Source organism: Globicephala melas, chromosome 2, assembly GCF_963455315.2.
Source record: "Globicephala melas chromosome 2, mGloMel1.2, whole genome shotgun sequence".
In the NCBI taxonomy this organism is placed as follows: domain Eukaryota; kingdom Metazoa; phylum Chordata; class Mammalia; order Artiodactyla; family Delphinidae; genus Globicephala; species Globicephala melas.
The window spans coordinates 23894586-23909515 of NC_083315.2; the positions used below are offsets into that span (position 1 = coordinate 23894586).

General features: G+C 40.8%; 1 protein-coding gene across 4 annotated transcripts in view; it reads left to right on the forward strand.

Moving 5' to 3' along the window:
- The window catches only part of SFMBT2 (Scm like with four mbt domains 2), a 209344-nt gene that overhangs the window by 12575 nt on the left and 181839 nt on the right, over positions 1-14930 (forward strand). For all 4 annotated transcript variants that reach the window (XM_060293330.1, XM_030836909.2, XM_060293332.1 and 1 more), the window contains exon 2: positions 7666-7817. In XM_060293330.1, coding sequence (XP_060149313.1) covers positions 7718-7817 — 100 coding nt within the window. In that variant the 5' untranslated portion in view covers positions 7666-7717. The remainder of the gene's footprint in view (positions 1-7665; positions 7818-14930) is intronic.

Consider the following 14930-nt stretch of genomic DNA (forward strand, 5'->3'; position numbering starts at 1 on the left):
AATATGGGACTTGCAGATACTCTGTGATTCCAGGCTGTTATTTGCATGTTGCTTCTTAGGGAAATGGAAGCAGTGATTTTCAGAGATCAGGTTTTGGTCACAACGTGGGTTGTGCATCCTTCCGAATCCTCTGAGATTTTCCATTTTGATGGAAATGTTTGGAAAGGTCTTAGCTCAGATTAGGTGTCCTGTGCTCATTTTGAAATTCCTGGAGTGTGAAATGAGGCAGTTTTCTCTGTGATTTAGACATGCTAGATTTCCAAGGGCAGCTAGAGTATGTCTGGAATTCCATAAGCTTTTAGTTTAGGCCTTCACTTTTAATTTTCAGTTTGGGGAAGAGTCTCTCTTCAGAGTCACATAAAAAACAAAACAACTGCACACAGTTTTTTTCCCGTTTCTGAGTAGCAAGCTTGAAATTGTAAGCATGTTCATCGGTAGGAAAATTGCCCGTTCCTTGAACTAGTTTAAGGCAGGTCCCTTTGAAAGGACTGGATAATTGGGTAACTGAAAAGAAATGCGACATTTCTTTTATTGCTATTATAATAATGCTCACTGGAGTGAGTCCTTCTGAGTAGTACGCCTTTGGACCTTGCCTTTCAATGAATGGAGAGAAGAGTGATTTCTAATGCTAAGGTATCTTCATTAATCCAATGTAAAGTTTCACTTTTTCACCTGAACTTTGAGAATTTTGGTTTCAAAGTCTAGTTGTACAATGATAGTTTAACATGTATCACGTCTAATAAAGAAATCAAGGAGAAAAATGGGGTACTAGCACTAGCTTAGGGAAAGGAGAAAATTTATTGACACACGTCTGGAGATCTGAAATTGGGGCTGCACAGCTTTTTAGTGTTGTGGATTTAGGAGGGAGATCTTGTTTCTCAGAGCCTACACTGCAGGGAAGGAAATGACTGTGTTTCTGGGATGTTCCCTTCTAAACCAGTGTCAGGAGGTGGGAGACCCCCTCCCAGCCCTCGTGTTAGCATATGGGAGAATCCTCTTCTGTGTAATTTGACCAACCTAAGAGCAAAGACTTAAAGACACATTGGGGTTTCCTTTGGGAAGGACACAGCTGGGTCTCTGTGCAGTGGTTCCCAAGGTGTACAGTCTTCACCCCTGCGCGCTGAGATGTCAGTCAGCCTTTTCATTCCCCACTCATAAACGTGAGAAACCACAAAGTATTACCAGACTTCTGAGGTAGGCAGCTAATATAAAACAGTAGAGACCAAAACTAACCAAGGGAGAAAAATACCTGCTCTTACAAAGGAGAGAAGAAACATCTTACAAAAAAAAATCATGAATGGCCTCAGGGATATAATAGAAGATTTTACATCTATGGAACAAGGTAGGATGGAAAAAGGGAATATTCAAAGAGTTAAAAAGAGCCTCTTGAAATTAGATTGTAAAACTCCATAGAAGAGCTAGAAGAGGAATTCAAGGAAATACCCTAGATGGTAGATTAAAGAGTAAAGGGGCATAAAAGGGAAAATGAGGGAGGTTAACGAGATTCAACATTGGAATGAATATTAGAATGAAAGAACAGAGAAAACGGAGGGGAGGAAATTGGCAGTAATTCCAGGAAATATCCTGGAACTGAAGACTAGTTTCCAATCTTGAAGGAAGTCATTCAGAGCCCCCAAGCCACAAGCAGATCACCATTTGGTACCTCATTGTGAAATTTCAGAACATCAGAGGATCTGGTCATTAGGATGGGACCAGACTTCTCAACAGTGGAAGCTAGAAGACAATGTGGGGAACCCTCAGAATTCTAAGAGAGGATGTTTTCCAGTTTAGGATTTTTAACTGACATCTAGGTGATTACAGTGTTGTGTTAGTTTCAGGTGTACAGCAAAGCGATTCATATATATATTTATATATATTTGAAGATTCTTTTCCATTATAGATTATCACAGGATATTGACTATAGTTCCCTGTGCTATACAGTAGGTCCTTGTGGTTTATCTATTTTGTATATAGTAGTGTGTATCTGTTAATCCCAAACGCCTAATTTATCTCTTCCCCTGCTTCCCCTTTGATAACCGTAAGTTTTTTTTCTATGTCTGTGAGTCTGTTTCCGTTTTGTAAATAAGTTCATTTGCATCGTTTTTTAAAATTCCACATATAAGTGATATCATATGATATTTTCCTTTCTCTTCCTGACTTAGTTCATATAGTATGATAGTCACTGGGTCCATTCATGTTGCTGCAAATGGTATAATTTCATTTTCTTTTTTGTGGCTGAGTAGTATTCCATTGTATATCTGTACCACATCTCCATTATCCATTCCTCTGCTGATGGACATTTAGGCTGCTTCCATGTCTTGGCTATTGTAAATAGTGCTGCCATGAACATTGGGGTGCACGTATCTTTTCCAAATTAGAGTTTTGTCTTTTCCAGATATATGCTTGAGGAGTGGGATGGCTGGATCATATGGTAAAGAATATTTTTTACCCACCTAAACTATGGGTTAAAACGTGAGAACAGGTTAAAGACATTTTTATGCAAGACTGCACATGTTTCTACTAAATCTTTTCTTAGGAACCTTTTGAAGAATGTGCTACAGGAAAAGGTGGGAGAAAACCAAGTGAGGAAGACCTGGGACACAGAATAAGAGGAGAATCTCATAAAAGAAGTGAAGCAAGATCTCAGGATAACACCTGCTACCAGGCATAGAAGGCAGTTAGTCTAGATTAGAGCAGAACAGAAAGCCTTGGTAGAAATTACTTCAAGATGAAATTAAGAAAATACCTATATATCTCAGTTTATCGAGAGATTTAGACAATGAATGGAAAAATTGGCTTTGAAAGGGTGAAAAGTATGTAGAAAGCTAAGGTCATGGAAGAAACAAGGCCATCATTAACTCCAGGGAAAACTTGGGTGAGAAAGGAAAAGTAATCATAGTACACCACATGGATCTGCTGTAATGTCTTTTTAGAGCCATAGTAATGGGATCATACCTATTAGGAGGATGTATATATATATATGTATACACACACACACATATATATGAAAAGAGAGAGAGAGGTGATGTGAGTGGTAGAGTATCACCTGGTAAAGACAAAAACTGAACAATTAATAAGTAAGCTGTTATTCAGAGATGAGATGAATGCCAAAACAATCCGCTAATAGAGTTGGAAGTGATTGCCTCAAGGAGGAGAAGGGCAGGAGACTGCTGTTTCTTTTTTTTGGGGGGGAGGGGTGTATCATGTACAAGCCTTGTAGAATATTTGGCTTTTGAAATTATATGCAGACATAACTGATATAAAAAATCATCTGCTAGTCTATTATATCTCAATAAAGCTGGGGAAAATATCTGCTAGGAATGAGGGACCTAACACAAAGAGTTCCTAGAGATGATGTGATCCAATCTCCTCTCGACTCTTGAGAAAACTGAGGCTGGGAAAAAGAATTTGTCCAGATACATTGCTGCACGAAGAGAATGGCTCTGCCATGAACAATCAACACAATAAGTTCTTGGTACTGTAATTCTTGTCGAACTTTTACGGACAACAAGCTCACCTGACTTCAGGCAGATGGTAAAGCAAATCTTGACTTTGCAAAACAATGGCATTCAGAGAACAGGTATTCTATAAGGAAAATGATTTATAATGCAAAACTAATGCACGTTATTTAATGCAAAACCATTTCTACAAAACCCAACCTTCCTCTCCCCACATTTAAATGACTGCAGAAATATTATGTTCTCTACTGTACTTAGGATAGATACATTTTGATGAGGAACTATTTTTCTCTCTCTAAACAACCCAGGCAAAAATCTTCCTTTAATAAAGCAGTGGTTCTTAGGATGTGGTCCTTGGACCAGCAGCAATCAGCATCACCTGATTAGAGGTATCAGATGACTAGGCATTATCCCAGATCTACTGAAGCAGAAGCTCTGGGCAGGGGGCCCAGCAGTCTGAGTTTTGATACGCGCCCCCCAGGAGATTCTGCTCTTCCTTAAATTTTGAGAACCACTGAATAGTCGATGACATTAAAGGCAATGCTGACCCCCGACTTCTTTAGAAGTTAGGCTCATGGGGGTGAGTCCCCGCTGCGTGGGGATCCTTTTTCATTTCCTACAGACCTCATTCTCCTCGAGGTTTAAGCACCTGGTCAGAATTTAATGTGAACCGCGACTTTTTCGGGGGTGGTGGTGCAGAATAAACCAGAGGCAGCCTTTGGCGTTATTGATGAAAAACTTAGAGAACACTCTGAGTTCTAGAGTACAATCCAATCATCCTAATGACAAGCTTATTACAAAGGGGCGTGGTCCTTCTCGGGTGTATTTGTTGAGATTTGGGATTGGCTGTGTATCAGGGACCGTCAGATAGAGCCGTGTAAACAGGATAGAAGCTTATTTCTCTTGAAGTAATCGTCTGCAGCTGATGGCAGAACCAAGCTCTGCCATCAGTGGGGCCTTCCTCTGCGTGATCTCAGGTGGCTCTGGGGGTGACTGGTAAAGGCCTACCCCTCCTCCAAAGCGTGTGACCTTCTGGTTGAACTCATTCACTCCGCAAACTTCCCACTGGCCAGAACAGAGTGGTGCGACCACATGCAACTTCGAGGATGGCCCGGCAGTGTTTATTTTGGTTAACTAGTTAGTCCTCCCTGCACACAAAGGAGGAAATGGAAATTTGGGGTGGGAGATGCTTAACAGCCTCTGGTGCACGGTCATTTCTACCTGTGTGCAGGTTCTGGTACATTCTGTGCACAGTAGAATGCCGTGTGATGATCAAGCCATGAGTCTGGGTTCCCAGGACATGCAAAACCTTTGTCACCCCTTTATAAACCTACCTTAAATGGCCCCAAGTTCAGTGATCGCTGAACTAAGGATGGGGGAATGTATAAACAGTCATAGTTCCTATTTTGCTGACTTTTCTCAAAATTAAAGGAAAGTTTGGTGCATAGAAACACAGTCTTGTACGTGTAAGAATTTCATGGATGGTAAAGACAGGGTATTAAAAACCCAATGGGGTAGGAATGGATTATTAACTGCGGGAGGTGGTCAGCTCAGAACTGCACCGCACAAAGTATTTGAGCATAAACATACGGGGACATAGGTTAAAAATGTAAAACTTGAAACCCTAGGGAAGTTAAACTTCTGGTATCTTACAATGGGGGAGGACATTTTAGGAATACAGTTTTTAGAAGAAATAACGTGAATTATGGATTGGACTAAGTTAAAAAAAACAGCTCACGTTCCGTACATATATCAGAAGGACCCACTAAAGGGAGAATTGGGGAAAATATCTGCAAGAGTTTTGTGGGATAAGATACGTAGAGCTCTTAAAAATCCATAAAAGATACCAACAAAGTTAAAATGTGGGAAGGATGTGAGAACGCATAGTACAGTGTTCATAATGGTGAAAAATAAAAAAAAAACTTAATGGCCAGCAGTAGGGGAATGGTAAATAAACAACCTGTTCATATTATAATAAAAGTCATACAATCATTTCAAGTCAGGTTTTCAAAGAATTTTAATGATGTGGGGAAAATGCTTTCTATGTGATGTTTAAATGGAAAATGAATTAAAATTCTAAATTCCCTATGAAGTAAAAAAAAAAAAAACCCACAGAGAAGCTATCAGGAGGAGATACTATAAAAATAAAAGAGATTATCCCTGGGTGTTAGAATTACAAGTGATTTTACTTTGTTCCTTTGTAATTTTATTTTGCAAGGCTTCTAAAGAGAGTACAAAGTTGTATACCTTTTATGGGAAGGCAAAAAGTAAACATTGCCAAGGAAGCGAACGGTGACATGTCATTTGCCAAAATAAATACATTTTTGCAACCTGGGGGTAGACAGAGCCTTGCCACTTGCCCTTAAAGAATAATGTGGGGTTTTGGTGTTTATGTCGTTGCTTTTGACTTCTATTTAAAATGATGGGTCTGGTGCATTTAAATTGATCTTATTTTATAGTCACCGATTACCTTTTTATAGTATCTAGTTAGAGGCAGATGGATAGAGTTGAATCAATAGGAATCTTAAAAACTTGAAAAAAGTAAACTTTTTTCCTCCTTTAATAAGGGCTTGACTGATTTACTAATAGTTAGGTTTACAGATTTTTCCTTGAAGAAAAACTTTCTGCCTGGTTACGTTTTGAGGTGAAATGATTTTCTTGAATTTGTAAATGAATGAAAAAAGCAATAATAGTATAACATAACTTAGCTGCTAAGACTATTTCTCTTTTGAAATTGATGAAAACCAGCACATTCACTGAAAGCCTACTACATTAGGAAGATTGTGATGAAAGATTTGTGGAATATTATGGAGAAACTGCTCAGTCTCCTTTTGAAGTTCCTTAGGTTTTAAAATTCCTATTTTCTCTTTTAACTAGCTCGCTGTACTACAACCTTCAAGAGAGCCAAGAATTGGTGATGATTTAGGACATGTTCCAAACTCAAATACAATAAACTCCTGCCTGCTTAGGCAGTGGTCTGGCTGTTCACTATGGAAGCTGCTAGCCACATATGGCTTTAAAATAGATATATAATGGAATACTACTCAGCCATGAAAAAGAATGATATTTTGCTATTTGCAACAACATGGGTGGACCTGGAGGGTATTATGCTTGGTGAAGTACGTCAGACAGAGAAAGACAAATACTGTATGTTATCACTTATATATGGAATCTAAAAATATATAATAGACAAAGTGATATAACAAAACAGAAGGAGATTAACAGATGTAGAGAACAAACCAGTGGTCTCCAAGGGGGAGAGGGGATGGGGTAGGGGATTAAGAGCTACAAACTACTATGTAGTAATTTCTCAGTTTTTGTCTTAATCATGGGATGCCCTACCAGTTGGCACGTTTCTGTTTTTAGTCTGTTTCCATTCAGCCTCCCCTTGTCTGTCCATCTGTCTGGCATGCAGCTGCCCAAATGATTTTTCTGAAACAAACCTGATCATTTCCCTTCCTGGAATGAAACCCTGCAGTGCCTACTGCCACCTGCAGAGTGAAATGCAGGAATCAGGTCCTTATTTTGGCAAACCAGTCCTGAGGGGCTGACCCTTAGTAGTGAATGTGTCTGGGTATTTCATGGGCTGTGATGTACACAAACTAGATCATAGGGTTCGGTGAGAACCGGCTATAATTTTACCTGTTTTCTCACCCACTCTATCAGAATGTAAGTGTGAAATAGCCATGTTACTACAGGAAAAGTCCAGTTGGTCAAAAAGCACGTTATTTGCAAGCATTGATTCTTTAACTGGTTTTGGTAACGAATCACCTGTGAGACCGCGGACACCTTACCTGTGTGTGGGGATGCTGGGGTGGGGGCGTGTTCCTGCTTCACAGCATCCAACGAGAGAGGAGGGAGAAGCAGGGTGGTGGAGTGTCTTGCCAACGCTGCCAAGGTAGATTGGAGGTTGGCACATCGATTCTATTTATTGGTGAAAAAGTGTCCATCTTAGGGGTGATGATGACCTGTAGAAAGTGGATGCTTCTGTGCCGTGACCTTGTTGTTGACCGTGTGTAGATATGTGCTCTTTAGTCTTCAGTCCTGGTATTTTCTGTTACATGACATTGCATTTTGCCTGTTGTAATGAGGTGGTAGCAGTTCTGATGGGACACCGTTATTTTTGGAGAGTTGAAAAACGCGTGAATACAGTGTTTTCACAGTGAATTACAGTGCCCTGACTTCTGTTGTTGTTGGTTGCCCTTAGGTAACTCTTCCTTCAGGATGAATTAAGAGAGGACGATCCATAGTTGTTAAGAATGGAGAACAGCGTGTCAGCTTCTAGCATGCGGGACCCTTCGTCTTCACCCTTGGAAAAACATCAGAGCTCAGCTGACCGTAACGGAGATCTTGATTCAGGTGCGATTTTGTTTTCTAAATGCATTTGGCCTTTTGACGTCTTGACCAATATCTTCCTGAAAATGTTTAGAAAATATTGGGGCAGCTTTCTAGACCTCACATACTGCCTGTTCCTGGGATTTGTGGGCACGTTTATAAGCATATAGCAGCTCGAAAGTTATGCAAAATTTGGTTAGAAATACTGGGCACAGTGGGCTACATTATAGTGAGGTGACCCATCACTTCAAAAACTCAATGGCTTTATGATCCTGCAATCCCACTCCCGGCTATATATCCGGACAAAACTATAATTCGAAAAGATACATGCACCCTAATGTTCACAGCAGCACTACTTACAATAGCCGAGATGTGGAAGCAACCTAAATGTCCATTGACAGATGAATGGGTAAAGGAAATGTGTTACATATATACAGTGGAATATTACTCAGCCATAAAAAAGTATGAAATAATGCCATTTGCAGCAACATGGGTGGACCTGAAGATTATCATACTAAGTAAAGTAAGTCAGAGAAAAACAAATATCATATGATATCACTTGTATGTAGCATTAAAAATAGTACAAATGAACTTATTTACAAAATAGAAACACTCAAAGACACAGAAAACAAACTTATGGTTACCAAAGGAGAAAGAGGGGAAGGGATAAATTAGGAGTTTGGGATTAACAGATACACACTACTATATATAAAACAGATAAACAACAAGGACCTACTGTATAGCACAGAGAACTATATTCCGTATCCTGTAATAAACCATAATGGAAAAGAATCTGAAAAAGAATATATATATGTATAACGGAGTCACTTTGCTGTACAGCAGAAACTAACACAACATTGTAAATCAACTATACTCCAATAAAAAGAAAAAAACTCCATGGCTTAATGCAGTAAATGTTTATAAATGGTTCACACTGTTGGAGCACAGTCAGTGGATGCTCTGTCCCACGAGTCATTCCACACCCTCTTACAGGGCTGCCATCTCAACATGGTGCTTCAAGGTTTGTCCCTGTAGGGGATGAGCAGGGCTGCAGGGTCTTGAATCAGCAATTAAATACTCCAGCACAGAAGAGGCTTTTGCTCAGAACCTCTTGACCAGAATCAGTTGCGTGTTTCTTTCTTTCTTTTTTTAACATCTTTATTGGAATATAATTGTTTTACAGTGTTATGTTATTTTCTGCTGTATAACAAAGTAAATTAGCTATATGCATACGTATATCCCCATATCCCCTCTCTCTTGCGTCTCCCTCCCACTCTCCTTATCCCACCCCCTAGGTGGTCGCAAAGCACTGAGCTGATCTCCCTGTCCTGTGCCGCTGCTTCCCACTAGCTATCTATTTTACATTTGGTAGTGTATATATGTCAATGTTACTGTCTCACTTCGTCCAAGCTTACCCTTCTCCCTCCCCATGTCCTCAAGTACATTCTCTACATCTGTGTCTTTATTCCTGTCCTGCCCCTAGGTTCATCAGGACCATTTTTTTTTTTTTTTAGATTCCATATATATGTGTTAGCATATGGTATTTGTTTTTCTCTTTCTGACTTATTTCACTCTGTACGACAGACTCTAGGTCCATCCACCTCACTACAAATAACTCAATTTTGTTTCTTTTTATGGCTGAGTAATATTCCATTGTATATATGTGCCACATCTTCTTTATCCATTCATCTGTTGATGGACACTTAGGTTGCTTTCATGTTCTGGCTATTGTAAATAGTGCTGCAGTGAACATTGTGGTACATAACTCTTTTTGAATTATGGTTTTCTCAGGGTATATGCCCAATAGTGGGATTGCTGGGTCTTAATGGTAGTTGTATTTTTAGTTTTTTAAGGAACCTCCATACTGTTCTCCATAATGGCTGTATCAATTTACATTCCCACCAACAGTGCAAGAGGGTTCCCTTTTCTCCACACCCTCTCCAGCATTTATTGTTTGTAGTTTTTTTGATGTTGGCCATTCTGACCAGTGTGAGGTGATACCTCATTGTAGTTCTGATTTGCATTTCTCTAATGATTAGTCATGTTGAGCATCTTTTCATGTGTTTGTTGGCAATCTGTATATCTTCTTTAGAGAAATGTCTGTTTAGGTCTTCTGCCCATGTTTGGATGGGTTGTTTGTTTTTTTGATATTGAGCTTCATGAGCTCAATATATTTTGGAGATTAATCCTTTATCAGTTGCTTCATTTGCAAATATTTTCTCCCATTCTGAGGGTTGTCTTTTTGTCTTGTTTATGGTTTCCTTTGCTGTGCAAAAGCTTTTAAGTTTCTTTAGGTCCCATTTGTTTGTTTTTATTTCCATTTCTCTAGGAGGTGGGTCAAAAAGGATCTTGCTGTGATTTATGTCATAGAGTGTTCTGCCTATGTTTTCCTCTAAGAGTTTGATAGTTTCTGGCCTTACATTTAGGTCTTTAATCCATTTTGAGTTTATTTCTGTGTATGGTGTTAGGAAGTGCTCTAATTTCATTCTTTTACATTTAGTTGTCCAGTTTTCCCAGCACCACTTATTGAAGAGACTGTCTTTTCTCCATTGTATACTCTTGCCCCCTTTATCAAAGATAAGGTGACCGTATGTGCATGGGTTTATCTCTGGGCTTTCTATCCTGTTCCATTGATCTGTCTTTCTGTTTTTGTGCCAGTACCATACTGTCTTGATTACTGTAGCTTTGTAGCATAGTCTGAAGTCTGGAAGCCTGATTCCTCCAGCTCCGTTTTTCTTTCTCAAGATTGCTTTGGCTATTCGGGGTCTTTTTTGTTTCCATACAAATTGTGAATTTTTTTGTTCTAGTTCTGTGAAAAATGCCATTGGTAGTTTAATAGGGATTACAATGAATCTGTAGATTGCTTTGGGTAGTATAGTCATTTTCACGATGTTGGTTCTTCCAATCCAAGAACATGGTATATATCTCCATCTATTTGTATCATCTTTAATTTCTTTCATTAGTGTCTTATAGTTTTCTGCATACAGGTCTTTTTTCTCCTTAGGTAGGTTTATTCTTAGGTATTTTATTGTTTCTGTTGCAGTGGTAAATGGGAGTGTTTCCTTAATTTCTCTTCCAGATTTTTCATCATTAGTGTATAGGAATGTAAGAGATTTCTGTGCATTAATTTTGTATCCTGCTACTTTACCAAATTCATTGATTAGCTCTACTAGTTTTCTGGTAGCATCTTTGGGATTCTCTATGTACAGTACCATGTCACCTGCAAACAGTGACAGTTTTACTTCTCCTTTTCCAATTTGGATTCCTTTTATTTCCTTTTCTTCTCTGATTGCTGTGGCTAAAAATTCCAAAACTATGTTGAATAATAGTGGTGAGAGTGGGCAACCTTGTCTTTTTCCTTGTCTTAGTGGAAATGGTTTCAGTTTTTCACCATTGAGAATGACGTGGGCTGTGGGTTTGTCATATATGGCCTTTATTATGTTGAGGTAAGTTCCCTCTATGCCTACTTTCTGGAGAGTTTTTATCATTAAATGGTGTTGAATTTTGTCAAAAGCTTTTTCTGCATCCATTGAGATGTTTATATGGTTTTTCTCCTTCAATTTGTTAATATGGTTTATCACATTGATTGATTTGCGTATATTGAAGAATCCTTGCATTCCTGGGATGAACCCCACTTGATCATGGTGTATGATCCTTTTAATGTGCTGTTGGGTTCTGTTTGCTAGTATTTTGTTGAGGATTTTTGCATCTATGTTCATCAGTGATATTGGCTTGTAGTTTTCTTTTTTTGTGACATCTCTGTCTGGTTTTTGTATCAGGGTGATGGTGGCCTCGTAGAATGAGTTTGGGAGTGTTCCTCCCTCTGCTATATTTTGGAAGAGTTTGAGAAGGATAGGTGTTAGCTCTTCCCTAAATGTTCGATAGAATTCGCCTGTGAAGCCATCTGGTCCTGGGCTTTTGTTTGTTGTAACATTTTTAATCAGTTTCAATTTCAGTGCTTGTGATTGGTCTGTTTATGTTTTCTATTTCTTCCTGGTTCAGTCTCAGGAGGTTGTTCTTTTCTAAGAATTTGTCCATTTCTTTCAGGTTGTCCATTTTATTGGCATATAGTTGCTTGAAGTAATCTCTCACGATCCTTTGTATTTCTGCAGTGTCAGTTGTTACTTCTCCTTTTTCTTTCAAATTGGAGAAAGGACAGCCTCTTCCATAAGTGGTGCTGGGAAAACTGGACAGGTGCATGTAAAAGTATGAGATTAGATCACTCCCTAACACCATAAACAAAAATAAGCTCAAAATGGATTAAAGACCTAAATGTAAGTCCAGACTATCAAACTCTTAGAGGAAAACATAGGCAGAACACTCTATGACATAAATCACAGCAAGATCCTTTTTGACCTACCTCCTAGAGAAACGGAAATAAAAACAAAAATAAACAAATGGGACCTAAAGAAACTTAAAAGCTTTTGCACAGCAAAGGAAACCATAAACAAGACAAAAAGACAACCCTCAGAATGGGAGAAAATATTTGCAAATGAAGCAACTGACAAAGGACTAATCTCTAAAATTTATAAGCAGCTCATGCAGCTCAATAACAAAAAAGCAACCCAATCCAAAAATGGGCAGAAGACCTAAATAGACATTTCTCCAAAGAAGATATACAGATGGCCAACAAACACATGAAAGAATGCTCAACATCATTAATCATTAGAGAAATGCAAATCAAAACTACAATGAGATATCATCTCACACCAGTCAGAATGGCCATCATCAAAAAATCTAGAAACAGTAAATGCTGGGGAGGGTGTGGAGAAAAGGGAACACTCTTGCACTGCTGGTGGGAATGTGAATTGGTACAGCCACTATGGAGAACAGTATGGAGGTTCCTTAAAAAACTACAAATAGAACTACCATATGACCCAGCAATCCCACTACTGGGCATATACCCTGAGAAAACCATAATTCAAAAAGAGTCATGCACCAAAATGTTCATTGCAGCTCTATTTACAATAGCCCGGAGATGGAAACAACCTAAGTGTCCATCATCGGATGAATGGATAAAGAAGATGTGGCACATATATACAATGGAATATTACTCAGCCATAAAAAGAAACGAAATTGAGCTATTTGTAATGAGGTGGATGGACCTAGAGTCTGTCATACAGAGTGAAGTAAGTCAGAAAGAGAAACACAAATACCATATGCTAACACATGTATATGGAATTTAAGAAAAAAATGTCATGAAGAACCTAGGGGTAAGACAGGAATAAAGACACAGACCTACTAGAGAATGGACTTGAGGATATGGGGAGGGGGAAGGGTAAGCTGTGACAAAGCGAGAGAGTAGCATGGATATATATACACTACCAAACGTAAAATAGATAGCTAGTGGGAAGCAGCCGCATAGCACAGGGAGATCAGCTCGGTGCTTTGTGACCACCTAGAGGGGTGGGATAGGGAGGGTGGGAGGGAGGGAGATGCAAGAGGGAAGAGATATGGGAACATATGTATATGTATAACTGATTCACTTTGTTATAAAGCAGAAACTAACACACCATTGTAAAGCAATTATACTCCAATAAAGATGTAAAAATAAATAAATAAATAAATAAAAGAGGAAAAAAGAAAAGAAAAGAAAAAAAAGGCTTGGCTATGGGGGCGGAGTTTAGGCAGGGGTGGAACTTAGGCAGGGGCGGGGTTTAGGGTGGGGCTGGACCTATGCGTGTGGGGGTGGCGTTGGAGCATGGGTCGGGGCCTTGGCTCAGGACCCTCAGAGCTGGAAAAGGCCCTGGAGGTGGGGCCTAAGCGGGGCGACTTGGGGCCGGGCCTCCGCTTAGGACCTGTGCGGAAGGGGAGAGGCAGCATGTGGAAAGGAGAGCCTCTGGAGTGTGGGTTGCCTGAGTTTGGAGGTAGGGCCCTGGGCGAGGGTGTGTGGTTGGCGTTTAGGCCCAGCGCACTGGAGGGGGTCTCAGGGTGTAGAGGTGGGGCTCTGGGTGGGGGTGTAGGGGTGCGGCAGGAGGGAGGCTCCGAGGGCAGAGGATTAGGCCTGGGAGCCCAACAGGCTCCCCGGTGCCTAAGTGGACACGGAAAGCACTGGCCCCGTTCCCTTCCGTTCCTTCACGGCCCTCCTCCACTGTCTTCCCCAGGGTCTCCCCTGTCGCCGCTGGACCCCTAACCATGGGTGGGTCCCGCTGGGTGTAGGAGCTCCTCTCCTCCCCCAGCCGCCCCTCAGGGGTGCCGGTCCGGGTTTCCAGCCTTTACTTTTGCTCCCCCTTCCCTCCCTCCCACTCCCTCCGGACCCACGTGGCTGGAGGGGGCCTCGGTGGGCAGAGGCCCGGCATCTCAGCAGGTTCCTGGGGGCCCAAGTGGGCCGGGGAAACCTGACCACGCTCCCTTTTGATCCTCTGCCCTCCCAGGGGTTCCCCAGTTCCCCGCTTCGGGCAGTTCCCCGCTTCCCCTCCCTCAGCCGCTCTTCAGGGGCGCCAGTCCCGTCCCGCCTCCACTTCTCCTGCCCCTTCACTCGCCCGTGGCCCCACATCCTACCTGGTCACTGAGGGCTCTTCCGTCCCCTTAGGTGTCCGTGGTCCCCCACTGGTGCCTGGTAGGTGCCCTAGTTGTGAGGAGACGCGAATTCTGCGTCCTCCTAATAGCAATCTTGACTCCACCTCCAGTTGGCGTGTTTCTGCCACTGCAAGGGAGGTGGGGAAAATAGAATTTTCCCCCATGTGCCCGGAAAGAGAGGGCAAGAGGATCTGCCCAAGCATCGGATGCCCCTTCCCAAGACCCTTTCTTTTTTTTTTTGGCTGCACGTTGAGGCTTGTGTGGTCTTAGTTCCCCCACCAGGGATTGAACCCAGACCACGGAAGTAAAAACGCTAAGTCCTAACCACCGGACTGCCAGCGAACTCCCCCTAAGACCTTTTGAAAACCTGGAAGGAATCTTTCAGAAAAGTGCATGATGTAAAGTATTTAGGTCATGTGAATTTGCACTAAAATATTTCTCCTTGTAAGAAATCCCAAACAAAGCAAAAAGCAATCTTTGATTGAATTTCATGTTTAACCAAAGAATTTATAAATGTAACTACTGACTACTTACATGATAGTTTATTTTAAAAAGATAATTTTTTAAAAAGAAAGGATTGCGTTATTTTCATAACAGCAAATTATACAAGGACAACTC